This window comes from Agelaius phoeniceus, chromosome 32, assembly GCF_051311805.1.
Source record: "Agelaius phoeniceus isolate bAgePho1 chromosome 32, bAgePho1.hap1, whole genome shotgun sequence".
NCBI classification, from domain to species: Eukaryota; Metazoa; Chordata; class Aves; order Passeriformes; family Icteridae; genus Agelaius; species Agelaius phoeniceus.
In genome coordinates this window covers 942,914-956,780 of record NC_135296.1, presented here as the reverse complement: position 1 = coordinate 956,780, position 13,867 = coordinate 942,914, and the positions used below count along the sequence as shown (strand labels likewise).

General features: G+C 42.0%; 1 protein-coding gene across 8 annotated transcripts in view; it reads left to right on the top strand.

Moving 5' to 3' along the window:
- AKAP8 (A-kinase anchoring protein 8) overlaps positions 1-13,867 on the top strand; it is a 45,238-nt gene that overhangs the window by 8,355 nt on the left and 23,016 nt on the right. For all 8 annotated transcript variants that reach the window (XR_013185712.1, XM_077192249.1, XM_077192242.1 and 5 more), the window contains 4 exons: positions 2,675-3,185; positions 4,152-4,425; positions 6,266-6,313; positions 13,413-13,500. Coding sequence is in view for 7 of the 8 variants with exons in the window: in XM_077192249.1 (XP_077048364.1) it covers positions 2,675-3,185; positions 4,152-4,425; positions 6,266-6,313; positions 13,413-13,500 (921 nt within the window). In the remaining variant the exon portion in view is untranslated. The remainder of the gene's footprint in view (positions 1-2,674; positions 3,186-4,151; positions 4,426-6,265; positions 6,314-13,412; positions 13,501-13,867) is intronic.

Genomic DNA, 13,867 nt, shown 5'->3' with positions numbered 1-13,867 from the left:
CCTCTTGGGATTCCCGGGATCCCTTCCCCTTCTTCAACTCCCCCATTCCCAGCCCTAATCTTGGTTTTATCCCCATTTTTCTTGCTCTAATCCCAATTTTCTTCCCATTTCTCCAGGATAAGAAGGAATTCAGCCCCTATCCTCATTTATCCCCAATTTTATTCCCATTTTCCCATCTCTAATCCCATTTTTTCTCTCTCTTTTCCAGCTCCTTCCGCTCCGACTCCTTGGGCTCCTTCTCCTCGCGGGATTCCCGGGATCCCTTCCGGGGGGGTTTGGATCGAGAGGATCCCTTTGGAGCCCCCCCAAACCGGGTCCCCTTTGGAGCCCCCCCCCCAAACCGGGTCCCCTTTGGAGCCCCCTTGGGCCGGGCATTTCTCTTGCCCTAATCTTGGTTTTTATCCCCATTTTTCTTGCTCTAATCCCAATTTTATAACCATTTCTCCAGGATAAGAAGGAATCCCAGCTCTAATCCCGATTTTATCCCCAATTTCCAACCTCCCATTCCCAGCTCTAATCTCGATTTTATCCCCAGGTTTCAGCCTCCCATTTCTGGCTCTAATCCTGATTTTACTCCCAATATTCAACCTCCCATTCCTAGCCCCAATCCTAATTTTCCCCCCATTTTCCCATCTCTAATCCCATTTTTCTCTCTCTCTTTTCCAGCTCCTTCCGCTTCGACTCCCTGGGCTCCTTCTCCTCTTGGGATTCCCGGGATCCCTTCTGGGGGGGTTTGGATTGAGAGGATCCCTTTGGGGCCCCCCTCCGGGACCCCTTTGGCTTTCATGGGATCCCTTTGGCTCTCCTGGGATCCCTTTGAAGCCTGTGGGGATCCCTTTGGCTCTCCTGGGATCCCTTTGGCTCTCCTGGGATCCCTTTGGAGCCCCCTTGGGCCAGGCATTTTTCTTGCCCTAATCTTGGTTTTTATTCCCATTTTTCTTGCTCTAATCTCAATTTTCTTCCCATTTCTCCAGGATAAGAAGGAATCCCAGCCCTTATCTCAATTTTCACTCTCCCATTCCCAGCTCTAATCCTGATTTTACCCCCATTTTTCAGCCTCCTATTTCCAGCTCTAATCTCAATTTTATCTCCAGTTTGCAGCCTCCCATTCTCATCTCTAATCCTGATTTTATCCCCAGTTTTCAATGGTTTTTATCCCCATTTTTCAACCCCATATTTCCAGCTCTAATCCTGATTTTCCCCCCATTTTCCCACCCCTAATCTTGATTTTCTCTCTCTCTTTTCCAGCTCCTTCCGCTTCGACTCCTTGGGCTCCTTCTCCTCGCGGGATTCCCGGGATCCCTTCCGGGGGGGGGCTCAGACCATGGGGATCCCTTTGGGGCCTGTGGGGATCCCTTTGGCTCTCCTGGGGATCCCTTTGGGGCCTGTGGGGATCCCTTTGGGGCCTGTGGGGATCCCTTTGGCTCCCCTGGGATCCCTTTGGCTCTCCTGGGATCCCTTTGGCTCTCCTGGGATCCCTTTGGCTCTCCTGGGATCCCTTTGGCTCTCCTGGGATCCCTTTGGGGCCTGTGGGGATCCCTTTGGCTCTCATGGGATCCCTTTGGCTCTCATGGGATCCCTTTGGCTCTCCTGGGATCCCTTTGGCTCTCATGGGATCCCTTTGGGGCCTGTGGGGATCCCTTTGGGGCCTGTGGGGATCCCTTTGGCTCTCCTGGGATCCCTTTGGCTCTCATGGGATCCCTTTGGCTCTCATGGGATCCCTTTGGCTCTCCTGGGATCCCTTTGGGGCCCCCTTGGGCCGGGCATTTCTCTTGCCCTAATCTTGATTTTACCCCCATTTTTCAATCCCATATTTCCAGCTCTAATCCAGATTTTATCCCCAGGTTTCAGTCTCCTACTTCTGGCTCTAATCCTGATTTTATCCCCAGTTTTCAACCTCCCATTCCCAGCTCTAATCTCGATTTTATCTCCAGTTTTCAGCCTCCCATTCCCATCTCTAATCCTGATTTTACCCCCCTTTTTCCACCTCCTATTTTCAGCTCTAATCCTGATTTTACCCCCAATTTTCAACCTCCCATTCCCAGCCCTAATCTTGGTTTTATCCCCAGTTTTCAACCTCCCATTCCCATCTCCAATCCCAATTTTCCCCCCATTTTCCCACCCCTAATCTTGATTTTCTCTCTCTCTTTTCCAGCTCCTTCCGCTTCGACTCCCTGGGCTCCTTCTCCTCGCGGGATTCCCGGGATCCCTTCCGGGGGGGCTCAGACCATGGGGATCCCTTTGGAGCCCCCCCCCCAAACCGGGTCCCCTTTGGAGCCCCCTTGGGCCGGGCATTTCTCTTGCCCTAATCTTGGTTTTTATCCCCATTTTTCTTGCTCTAATCCCAATTTTATTCCCATTTCTCCAGGATAAGAAGGAATCCCAGCCCTTATCTGATTTATCCCCATTTTCCAATCTCCTATTTCCAGCTCCAATCTCGATTTTATCCCCAGGTTTCAGCCTCCCATTTCCGGCTCTAATCCTGATTTTACCCCCAATTTTCAACCTCCCATTCCCAGCTCTAATCTCGATTTTATCCCCAGGTTTCAGCCTCCCATTTCTGGCTCTAATCCTGATTTTACCCCCAGTTTTCCACCTCCCATTCCCAGCCCCAATCCTAATTTTCCCCCCATTTTCCCATCTCTAATCCCATTTTTCTCTCTCTCTTTTCCAGCTCCTTCCGCTTCGACTCCCTGGGCTCCTTCTCCTCGCGGGATTCCCGGGATCCCTTCCGGGGGGGGGGCTCAGACCATGGGGATCCCTTTGGAGCCCCCCCCCCAAACCGGGTCCCTTTTGGGGCCCCCTCCCCGCGCTGCCCCCCCCGGGCCGCCCTGGCCTCTCCCCGTTCCCGCTGCCCCCCCCGCGGCCGCCGCCTCCCGGAGCCGTTCCCGGCCCCTTCCCCGCGCTGGGGCTGCCCCCGGGCGCTGCCCTCGCTCTTCTCCCAGGCCCTGGAGTACCCTGGGGATTACCCTGGGGATTACCCTGAGTACCCTGGGGATTACCCTGAGTACCCTGGGGATTATCCTGGGGATTATCCTGGCGATTTTCCCGGCGATTTTCCCGATTTTCCCGGCGATTTTCCCGATTTTCCCGGCGATCCGGGGGCGCCCCCCATGGGCCGAGGCCCCTTTGGCCTCAGGAGGAGGGAGAGGATGGGAGCCCTGCCCTGGAACGGCCTGCACGGGGTGAGTGCTGCCTCCTCTCCCACTTTCTCACCATTTTTCACCTTTTTCCCCATTTTTCCCCAGTTTCCCAACTTTTTCCCCAGTTTCCCAACTTTTCCCCACCTTTCCCCAATTTTTCCCCACCTTTTTCCCACTTTTTCCCCCATTTCTTCCCCATTTTCCCCTCATCTTTTCCCCACTTTTTCCCAATTTTTCCCACTTTTTCCCCACTTTTCCCCAGTTTTTTCCACTCCGTTTTCCCCACTTTACCCCCCCTTTTTCCAAATTTTTCCCCACTTTTTCCACACTTTCCCCAACTTTTTCCCCCTTTTCCCCCCATTTCTTCCCCATTTTCCCCTCATTTTTCCCCACCTTTTCCCCACTTTTTCCCAATTTTTCCCACTTTTCCCCATTTTCCCCACTTTTTCCTCATTTTCCCCACTTTTTCCCCTTTATCCCATTTTACCCCCTTTTACCCCCACATTTTCCCACTTTTTCCCCATTTTCCCCCATTTCCCCCCATTTATCCCCATTTATCCCCATTTATCCCCATTTTCCCCATCCCTTTCCCTTTTATTCCCATTTTATCCCCATTTTCCTCCATTTTCCCCCATTTTATCCCCATTTCCCCCATTTTCCCCCATAATTTCCCCATTTATCCCCATAATTCCCCCATTTCCCCCATTTTATCCCTATTTTCCCCCATTTTTCCCCATTTCCCCCATAATTTCCCCATTTTATCCCCATTTCCCCATTTTTCCCCCATTTTATCCCCATTTTACCCCATTTATCCCCAGAATTTCCCCCCTAATTTCCCCCATCATTTCCCCATTTTCCCCCATAATTTCCCCATAATTTCCCCCCATTTCCCCCATAATTTCCCCCATTTTATCCCCATAATTTCCCCCCATTTCCCCCATTTTTCCCCCATTTTTCCCCCATTTTATCCCCATTTCTCCCCATCATTTCCCTCTGTTCCTGTCCCAGGGTCGTCGCCGGGGGCTCCGCGCTCGCTCCGGGGGGCGCTGGGAGCCCGAGGGGCCTCGCAAACGGAAACGCTCCGGGAATGAGACTGGGAATGATGGGAATGGAAACAATGGGAATGAAACTGGGAATAACGACGGGAATGATGAGAATGAAACCGGGAATAACAACGGGAATGAGCCTGGGAATGATGGGAATGAAACTGGGAATGAAACCGGGAATGAGCCTGGGAACGAGGAGCCCAAACAGCCCCAGAGCGACAGCGACTGCGAGCACGGTACCGGGGTTATGGGAATCTGCAGCCTTGATTCCTGAATTTCTGATCTTTATTCCTGAATTTCTGCCCTTTATTCCTGAATCTCCAGCTTTTCCTGGGAATTTCCAGCCTTTGCTTCTCCATTTCTGCCCTTTATTCCTGAATTTCTGCCCTTTATTCCTGAATTTCTGCCCTTGATTCCTGAATTTCTGACCTTGATTCCTGAATTTCTGCCCTTGATTCCTGAATTTCTGCCCTTGATTCCTGAATTTCTGATCTTTATTCCTCAATTTCTGCCCTTTATTCCTGAATTTCCAGCCTTGATTCCTCCATTTCCAGCTTTTCCTGGCAATTTCCAGCCTTTATTCCTGATTTTCTGACCTTTATTCCTCCATTTCCGGCCTTTATTCCTCCATCTCTGCCCTTTATTCCTGAATTTCCAGCTTTTCCTGGGAATTTCCACCCTTTATTCCTCCATTTCTGCCCTTTATTCCTGAATTTCCAGCTTTTTCTGGGAATTTCCAGGCTTTTCCTGGCAATTTCCAGCCTTGATTCTTCCATCTCTGCCCTTTATTCCTGAATTTCCAGCCTTGATTCCTGAATTTCCAGCTTTTTCTGGGAATTTCCAGCCTTGATTCCTCCATTTTCCCTTTATTCCTCCATTTCCAGCTTTTTCTGGGAATTTCCAGCTTTTCCTGGGAATTTCCATCCTTTTTATGGGCATTTCCAGCCTTTTTTCCTCAATTTCTGCCCTTTATTCCTGAATTTCCAGCCTTTTTCCAGGACTTTTCTCCTCATTTTCCACCTTTTTTCCTGGGAATTCTGTCCTTTTTTCCTGCCCATTTCCAGCCTTTTCTCCTCCATTTCCAGCTTTTCCAGGGATTTCTGCCCTTTATTCCTGAATTTCCAGCCTTTTCCTGGCAATTTCCAGCCTTTATTCCTGAATTTCTGCCCTTTTTTCCTCCATTTCTGGCTCTGTTTCCTGGGAATTTTGTCCTTTTTTCCTCAATTTCCACCTTTTCCTGAAAATTTTCTCCTTTTTTCCCTAAATTTCCACCCTTTTTCCTCAATTTCCAGCTTTTCCCCTGGAATTTCCCTGGGTTTTCCCTTTTTTCCCTGAAATTTCCCCCTTTTTCCCTGGAATTTTCCTTGCAATTCCCCCCTGGTTTTCCCTGGAATTTCCCTGGAGTTTCCCCTTTTTCCCTGGAATTTTTCCCCCTTTTCCCATAAAATTTCCCCTTTTTTCCCAATTCCTGGAAATTCCCCCTTTCCCCTGGATTTCCCCCCCTTTTTCCCTGGAATTCCCCCCTGTTTTTCCCTGAAATTTCCCTGGAATTTCCCCTGGAATTTTTCCCCCTTTTTTCCCCAGAATTTTCCTGAAATTTCCCTGGAATTTCCCCTGGAATTTTCCCCCCTTTTTTCCCCAGAATTTTCCTGGAATTTCCCCCATTTCCCCCAGAATTTTTCCCCTTTTTTCCCAATTCCTGGAATTTCCCCTTTTCCCTGGAATTCCCCCAGAATTTCCCATTTTTCCTGGAATTTTTTCCCATGAAATTTCCCTGGAATTTCCCTGGAATTTTCCCTTTTCCCTTGGAATTTTCCCCTTTTTTCCCATGAAATTTCCCCTTTTTTCCCAATTCCTTGAATTTCCCCCTTTTCCCAGAAATTCCCCTGGAATTTCCCCTTTTCCCCTGAAATTTTTCCCCCTTTTTCCCCTGGAATTTCCCTGGAATTTTTCCCTTTTTTTCCCCTTTTCCCCTGGATTTCCCCCCTATTTTTCCCTGGAATTTCCCTGGAATTTTTCCCCTTTTTTCCCCTTTTTCCATGGAATTTCCCCCTGAATTTTCCCATTTTTCCTCAGGAGATGAAGGGGAAGGAGAGGACAAATCCCTGGATGAGGCAGACAAAGGTGTAAGTGTCCCGGGAATTCCCAAAATTCCCAAAAAATCCCGGAAAATCCCAGAAAATCCCAGAAAATTCCGGAATTTCTGAGCCCTGCAGCAACTCCTGAGCCATTTCCACCCTTGGAAAATCCCCAAAAATCCCCCCAAAATCCCAAAAAAATCCCCAAAAAGACCCCAAAAAATCCCCCAAAAATCCCCAAAAAATTAAAAAAAAAATCCCAAAAAATCCCAACCCCCCCCCAAAAAAATCCCCCCAAAAATCTCCAAAAAATCAAAAAAAAATCCAAAAAAATCCAAAAAAATCCCCCAAAAATAAAAAAATTCACCAAAAAATCCAAAAAAATCCCCAAAAAATCTCCCAAATGTAAAAAAAAAATTCCCCAAAAAATCCCCAAAAATCCTCAAAAAAATCCCCAAAAATATCCCAAAAAATCCCCAAAAATCCAAAAAAAAAATCCCAAAAAATCCCCCCAAAATTAAAAAAAATCTAAAAAAATCCCAAACCCCCCCAAAAAAAATCCCCCCCAAAATCTCTAAAAAATCAAAAAAAATCCAAAAAAATCCCCAAAAAATCCCCCAAAAATAAAAAAATTCACCAAAAAAACCCAAAAAAATCCCCAAAAAATCTCCCAAATATATAAAAAAAATTCCCCAAAAAATCCCCAAAAATCCTCAAAAAAAATCCCCCAAAAATTAAAAAAAATCTAAAAAAATCCCCCAAAAAATCCCCAAAAAATAAAAAATAATCTCAAAAAAATCCCCCAAAAATCCCCCAAATATCCCCAAAAAAAAAATCCAAAAAAAATCCAAAAAAAATCCAAAAAAAAATCCCCAAAGCCCCAAATTTGTTGGAATTTTCTCCCTTTGCAATTCCCAGGGCCTAAAAAAATCCGGGAATGGGAAAATTTGGGAATTTCCCCCCGGATTTGGATCCTGGAGGGGCTGGAGCCCAAATTTGGGGATTTTATTCCAGCTGGGATCAGAAATTTGGGATTTTGGGGGAAATTTTGGGAAATTTTAAGGAGTTTTGGGGATTTTTGGGGGAATTTTTGGGATTTTTTTAGGAGTTTTTGGGATTTTTTGAGGAAATTTGGGGATTTTCTTAAGAAGTTTTTGCAAAAATTTTTTTTAATTTTGGGATTTTTTTCGGAGTTTTTGGGATTTTTTTTTAATTTGGGTCTTTTTGGGGGAAATTTTGGGGATTTTTTTAAGGCTCTGTTGGGATTTTTTAATATTTGGGGAATTTTTAGGAGTTTCTGGGATTTTTTGGGGGGAATTTTGGGATTTTTTAAGGCATTTTGGGGATTTTTTTGGGAGGAAATTTTGGGAATTTTTGGGATTTTTTTTGAATTTTGGGGATTTTTTAGGAATTTTTGGGGGAATTTTTTAGGAGTTTTTGGGATTTTTTTTTTGAAATTTTGGGGATTTTTAAGGCATTTTTGGGTTTTTTTTTGTAATTTCGGGGATTTTTTAAAGGAGTTTTGGGGGGAAATTTTGGGAATTTTTGGGATGTTTTTAAATAGGGGATTTTTTAGGAGTTTTTGGGATTTTTTGGGGGGGAAATTTGGGGATTTTTAAGGCTTTTTTTTAATTTTGAGGATTTTTTGAGGACTTTTTTGGGTTTGGTTTTTTTTTGAATTTTGGGGATTTTTTAGGGATTTTTGGGATTTTTTTCAGGGGAATTTTTAGGAATTTTTAAGGCATTTTTGGGATTTTTTTTTTTTTAATTTTGGGATTTTTTAAGGCGATTTGGGGTTGGGTTTTTTTTGGAATTTTGGGATTTTTTTAGGGATTTTTGGGATTTTTTTTTTTAATTTTGGGCATTTTTTAGGATTTTTTGGAGGGAAATTTTGGGGATTTTTAAGGCTTTTTTTTGGTTGTTTTTTTTTTTTAATTTGGGGGATTTTTTGAGGAATTTTGGGGAATTTTTTTGAATTTTGGGGATTTTTTCAGCGGAATTTTTAGGAATTTTTAAAGGCATTTTTGGGATTTTTTTTGAATTTTGGGGATTTTTTTCGGGGGAATTTTTGGGAATTTTTTAAGGCATTTTTCGGTTGGGTTTTTTTTGAATTTTGGGGATTTTTTTAGGCATTTTTGGGATTTTTTGGAGGAAATTTAGGAATTTTGGGGATTTTTTAGGATTTTTTGGGGGGAATTTTTAGGATTTTTTAAGGCATTTTTGGGATTTTTTCAGGGGAATTTTTAGGAATTTTTAAGGCATTTTTGGGATTTTTTAAGGCGATTTTGGGTTGGGGTTTTTTTTTGGAATTTTGGGGATTTTTTTTAGGGATTTTTGGGATTTTTTTTTTAATTTTGGGCATTTTTTTAGGATTTTTTGGAGGGAAATTTTGGGGATTTTTTAAGGCGATTGGGGGGGGTTTGAATTTTTGGGATTTTTTTGGGGGGAATTTTTGGGATTTTTTAAGGCGATTTTGGGTTGGTTTTTTTTTTGGAATTTTGGGGATTTTTTTTGGGATTTTTGGGATTTTTTTGGAGGAAATTTAGGAATTTTGGGGATTTTTTAGGATTTTTTGGGGGGAATTTTTAGGATTTTTTAAGGCATTTTTGGGATTTTTTTTTTTAATTTTGGGGATTTTTTTAGGGATTTTTGGGATTTTTTTGGAGGAAATTTAGGAATTTTGGGGATTTTTTGGGGGAATTTTTAGGATTTTTTAAGGCATTTTTGGGATTTTTTCAGGGGAATTTTTAAGGCATTTTTGGGATTTTTTAAGGCGATTTTGGGTTGGGTTTTTTTTTGGAATTTTGGGGATTTTTTTAGGGATTTTGGGGATTTTTTTTTTAATTTTGGGCATTTTTTAGGATTTTTTGGAGGGAAATTTTGGGGATTTTTAAGGCTTTTTTTTTTTTAATTTGGGGGATTTTTTGAGGAATTTTGGGGAATTTTTTTTGAATTTTGGGGATTTTTTGGGGGGGAATTTTTAGGATTTTTTAAGGCATTTTTGGGATTTTTTCAGGGGAATTTTTAGGAATTTTTAAGGCATTTTTGGGATTTTTTAAGGCGATTTTGGGTTGGGTTTTTTTTGGAATTTTGGGGATTTTTTTAGGGATTTTTGGGATTTTTTTTTTAATTTTGGGCATTTTTTTTAGGATTTTTTGGAGGAAAGTTTTGGGGATTTTTAAGGCATTTTTTGTATTTTTTTTTTTTAATTTGGGGGATTTTTTGAGGAATTTTGGGGAATTTTTTTTGAATTTTGGGGATTTTTTTGGGGGGGAATTTTTAGGATTCTTTAAGGCATTTTTGGGATTTTTTTTTTTAATTTTGGGGATTTTTTAGGATTTTTTGGGGGGAATTTTTGGGATTTTTTAAGGCATTTTTGGGTTGGTTTTTTTTTTGGAATTTTGGGGATTTTTTTAGGGATTTTTGTGATTTTTTTTTTTTAATTTTGGGGATTTTTTGGAGGGAATTTTTAGGATTTTTTAAGGCGATTTTGAGTTGTTTTTTGGGGGGATTTTTTTAGGGATTTTTGGGATTTATTTTTTGGAATTTTGGGGATTTTTTTTGGGATTTTTTTGGGACTTTTTAAGGCGATTTTGGGTGGGTTTTTTTTTGAATTTTAGGGATTTTTTTAGGCATTTTTGGGGTTTTATTTTTGAATTTTGGGGATTTTTTGGGGAGAAATTTTGGGATTTTTTAAGGCAATTTTGGGTTGGTTTTTTTTTGGAATTTTGGGGATTTTTTCGGGGGAATTTTTTTGGAATTTTTAAGGCATTTTTGGGATTTATTTTTTGGAATTTTGGGGATTTTTTTAGGGATTTTTGGAGGAAATTTAGGAATTTTGGGGATTTTTTAGGATTTTTTTGGGGGAATTTTTGGGAATTTTTTTTGAAATTTTGGGGATTTTTTGGGGGGAATTTTTGGGATTTTTTAAGGCGATTTTGAGTTGTTTTTTTGGGGGATTTTTTTTGGGATTTCTGGGATTTATTTTTTGGAATTTTGGGGATTTTTAAGGCATTTTTGGGATTTTTTGGGGAAATTTGGCCCCAATTCCCCCTGGCAGAAGCTGAGCAGGGCAGGCCTGGGCTCCCCAAACTCCTCAGCTCCAAAACCTCCAGAAAATCCCAAATTTGCCCAAAATCTCCCCAAAAACTGAACCCAAAATTCCCCAAATTCCCCAAAATTTGGATTCCAATCCAATTTTTCCCTTTTTTCTTCCAGGAGCTCCCGGATTCGCCTCCCCAGGAGGGCCCAGGTTCCTTTTCCAGGAGAATTCTTGGAATTCTGGAGCTGCTCGAGGGAAATTTCCCAGGATTTGGGCATTTTCCAGCTTTTTTTGGGAATTTCTGGTTGGGAAAGGGAAAAAATCCCCCAAAAATCCCCAAAAATCCCAAAAAAATCCCAAAAAAATCCCCAAAATCCCCGGGGTTTTCCAGGTTTTGGGGTGGGAATTGCTAAAAATGCCAATTCCCAGCCCAAAATGTGGGGAAATTTGGGATTTTTTCCTCCTTTTCCAGCTTTTTTTGGGGTTTTTTGGGGATTTTTTTGGGGTTTTTAAGGAATTTTTTGGGGGTGGATCCTAAAAGATTCCAAGAAGGGAAAAGCTGATGGGAATGGGGGGAAATGGGGGAAAATTGGGGGAAAATGGGGAAAATTGGGGGAAAAATGGGGAAAAATTGGAAAAAATGGGGGGGAAATTGGGGGAAAAGGGAGGGAATGAAATGGGAAAAATCAGGGAGAAAATGGGGAAAAAAGAGGGAAAATCAGGGAGAAAATGGGGAAAAATCAGGGAGAAAATGAGGAATAAAATAGGAAAAGTCAAGGAGAAAATGGGGAAAATCAGGGAGAAAATGGGGAATAAAATGGGAAAAATCAGGGAGAAAATGGGGAATAAAATAGGGAAAATCAGGGAGAAAATGGGGAAAAATCAGGGAGAAAATGGGGAATAAAATAGGGAAAATCAGGGAGAAAATGGGGAATAAAATGGGGAAAAATCAGGGAGAAAATGGGGAAGAAAAGAGGGAAAATCAAGGAGAAAATGGGGAAAAATCAGGGAGAAAATGGAAAATAAAATAGGAAAAATCAAGGAGAAAATGGGGAAAAATCAGGGAGAAAATGGAAAATAAAATAGGAAAAATCAGGGAGAAAATGGGGGAAAATCAGGGAGAAAATGAGGAATAAAATGGGGAATAAAATGGAAAAATCAGGGAGAAAATGGGGGGAAAAAAGAGGGAAAAATCAGGGGAAAACAGGGAAAAAATGGGGAAATCCATGGGAAAATCAGGGAAAAAGAAAATGGGGGGAAAGGGGGGAAAAAACTGGGAAAAATGGGGAAAATAGGGGGGAAAAACAGCAGGAAAACCACAGGGAAAAGGTGGGGAAAAAATTGAAAAAAGGCAAGAAAAATGGAAAAAATGTGGGAAAAACATGGAAAAAATGTGGGAAAATTCCAGGGGAAAAAAAGCTGGGAAAACATGGAAAAAAGGAGGGAAAAGCAGGGAAAAATCTGTGAAAAATCCAGGGAAAAAAGGCGGGAAAAATGGAAAAAAGGTGGGAAAAGCAGAGGAAAAAGGGCAGGAAAAACACAGGAAAAAGGTGGGAAAAAATTGAAAAAAAGTGGGAAAAATAGGGAAAAAAGGTGGGAAAAATCCAGGGGAAAAAAGGCAGGAAAAACTGGGAAAAAGGAGGGAAAAAATTGAAAAAAAAGCGGGAAAAGTTGGAAAAAAGGTGGGAAAAAACAGGGAAAAATGTGGGAAAAATCCAGGGAAAAAAAGCTGGAAAAACCTGGAAAAAATGTGGGGAAAACATGGAAAAAAAAACGTGGGAAAAACATGGAAAAAAAGGTGGGAAAAACACCTGGAAAATGTGGGGGAATTTGGGGAAATTTGGGGAAATTTTGGGGGAATTTGGGGAAATTTTGGGGGAAATTTAGGGAAATTTGGGGGGAATTTGGGAAAATTTGGGGGAATTTGGGGAAATTTGGGGGGTTTGGGAAAATTTGGGGAATTTGGGGGAATTGGGAAAATTTGGGGGAATTTGGGCTGTGGGGATTTTGGGATTTGGGGATTTTGGGGATTTTGGGATTTTTGGTGCTTTTGGAATTTTGGGGATTTTTGGGGATTTGGGGATTTTTGGGGGTTTGGGATTTTTGGGGATTTTGGGATTTTGGGGGGATTTGGGATTTTTGGGGATTTTTGGTGCTTTTGGGATTTTTGGGGATTTTTGGAGGTTTGGGGATTTTGGGATTTTTGTGCTTTGGGGATTTTGGGGATTTTTTGGGATTTTTGGGGATTTTTGGGGATTTTGGGATTTTTGGTGGGTTTGGGATTTTTGGTGGGTTTGGGGTTTTTGGTGCTTTTGGGATTTTTTGGAGTTTGGGATTTTTGGTGCTTTTGGGATTTTGGGATTTTTGGGGATTTTTGGGATTTTTGGTGCTTTTGGGATTTTTGGAGTTTTGGGGATTTTTGGAGGTTTTGGGATTTTGGGATTTTTGGTGCTTTTGGGATTTTCAGTGCTTTGGGATTTTTTGGGGATTTTTTTGGATTTTTTTGGGATTTGGGGATTTTTGGGATTTGGGATTTTTGGGGATTTTGGGTTTTTTGGGGATTTTGGGATTTTGGGATTTTTGGGGATTTTTGGGTTTTGGGATTTTTGGTGGGTTTGGGATTTTTGGTGCTTTGGGGATTTTGGGGGATTTGGGGATTTTGGGGATTTTGGGGATTTGGGATTTTTGGGGATTTTTTGGGACTTTTGCTGCTTTTGGGATTTTTTGGGGTTTGGGATTTTTGGTGCTTTTGGGATTTTGGGATTTTTGGGGATTTTTGGGATTTTTGGTGCTTTGGGGATTTTTGGAGGTTTTGGGATTTTGGGATTTTTGGTGCTTTTGGGATTTTCAGTGCTTTGGGATTTTTGGGATTTTTGTGGATTTTTTGGGGATTTTTTTGGATTTTTTTGGGATTTGGGGATTTTTGGGATTTGGGGATTTTTGGGATTTGGGATTTTTGGATTTTTGGGGATTTTTTTTGGGATTTTTGGGATTTGGGATTTTTGGTGCTTTGGGGATTTTTTGGAATTTGGGATTTTTTTTGATTTTTGGGGATTTTTTTGGGATTTTTTTGGGATTTGGCTGAGAATTCCCAATTTCCCAGGCTCCGAGGAGGACGAGGATGAGGAGGTGAAGAAGAAACGGGAGAAGCAGCGGAGGAGGGACCGCATGAGGGACAGGGCCATGGACAGGTGGGGAATTGGGGAAAATTCGGGGATTTTGGGGAAATTTGGGGAAATTCGGGAATTTTGGGGAAATTCAGGAATTTTTTTGAATTTTTGGGGAGTTTTTCTGGGAATTTTGCGGGAAATTTGGGGGTTTTGGGGGGAAATTTGGGGATTTTTTGGGGATTTTTTGGGGAATTTCGGGGCTTTTTTGTAATTTTTGGGGATTTTGGGGAGTTTTTCTGGGAATTTTGGGGGAAATTTGGGGATTTTTTGGGGAATTTTGGGTGAATTTTGAGGAGTATTTTTAGGGAATTTTGGGGAATTTTTCTGGGAAATTTTGAGGATTTTTTGGAATTTTGGGGGAGTTTTGAGGAGTTTTTTGGGGAATTTT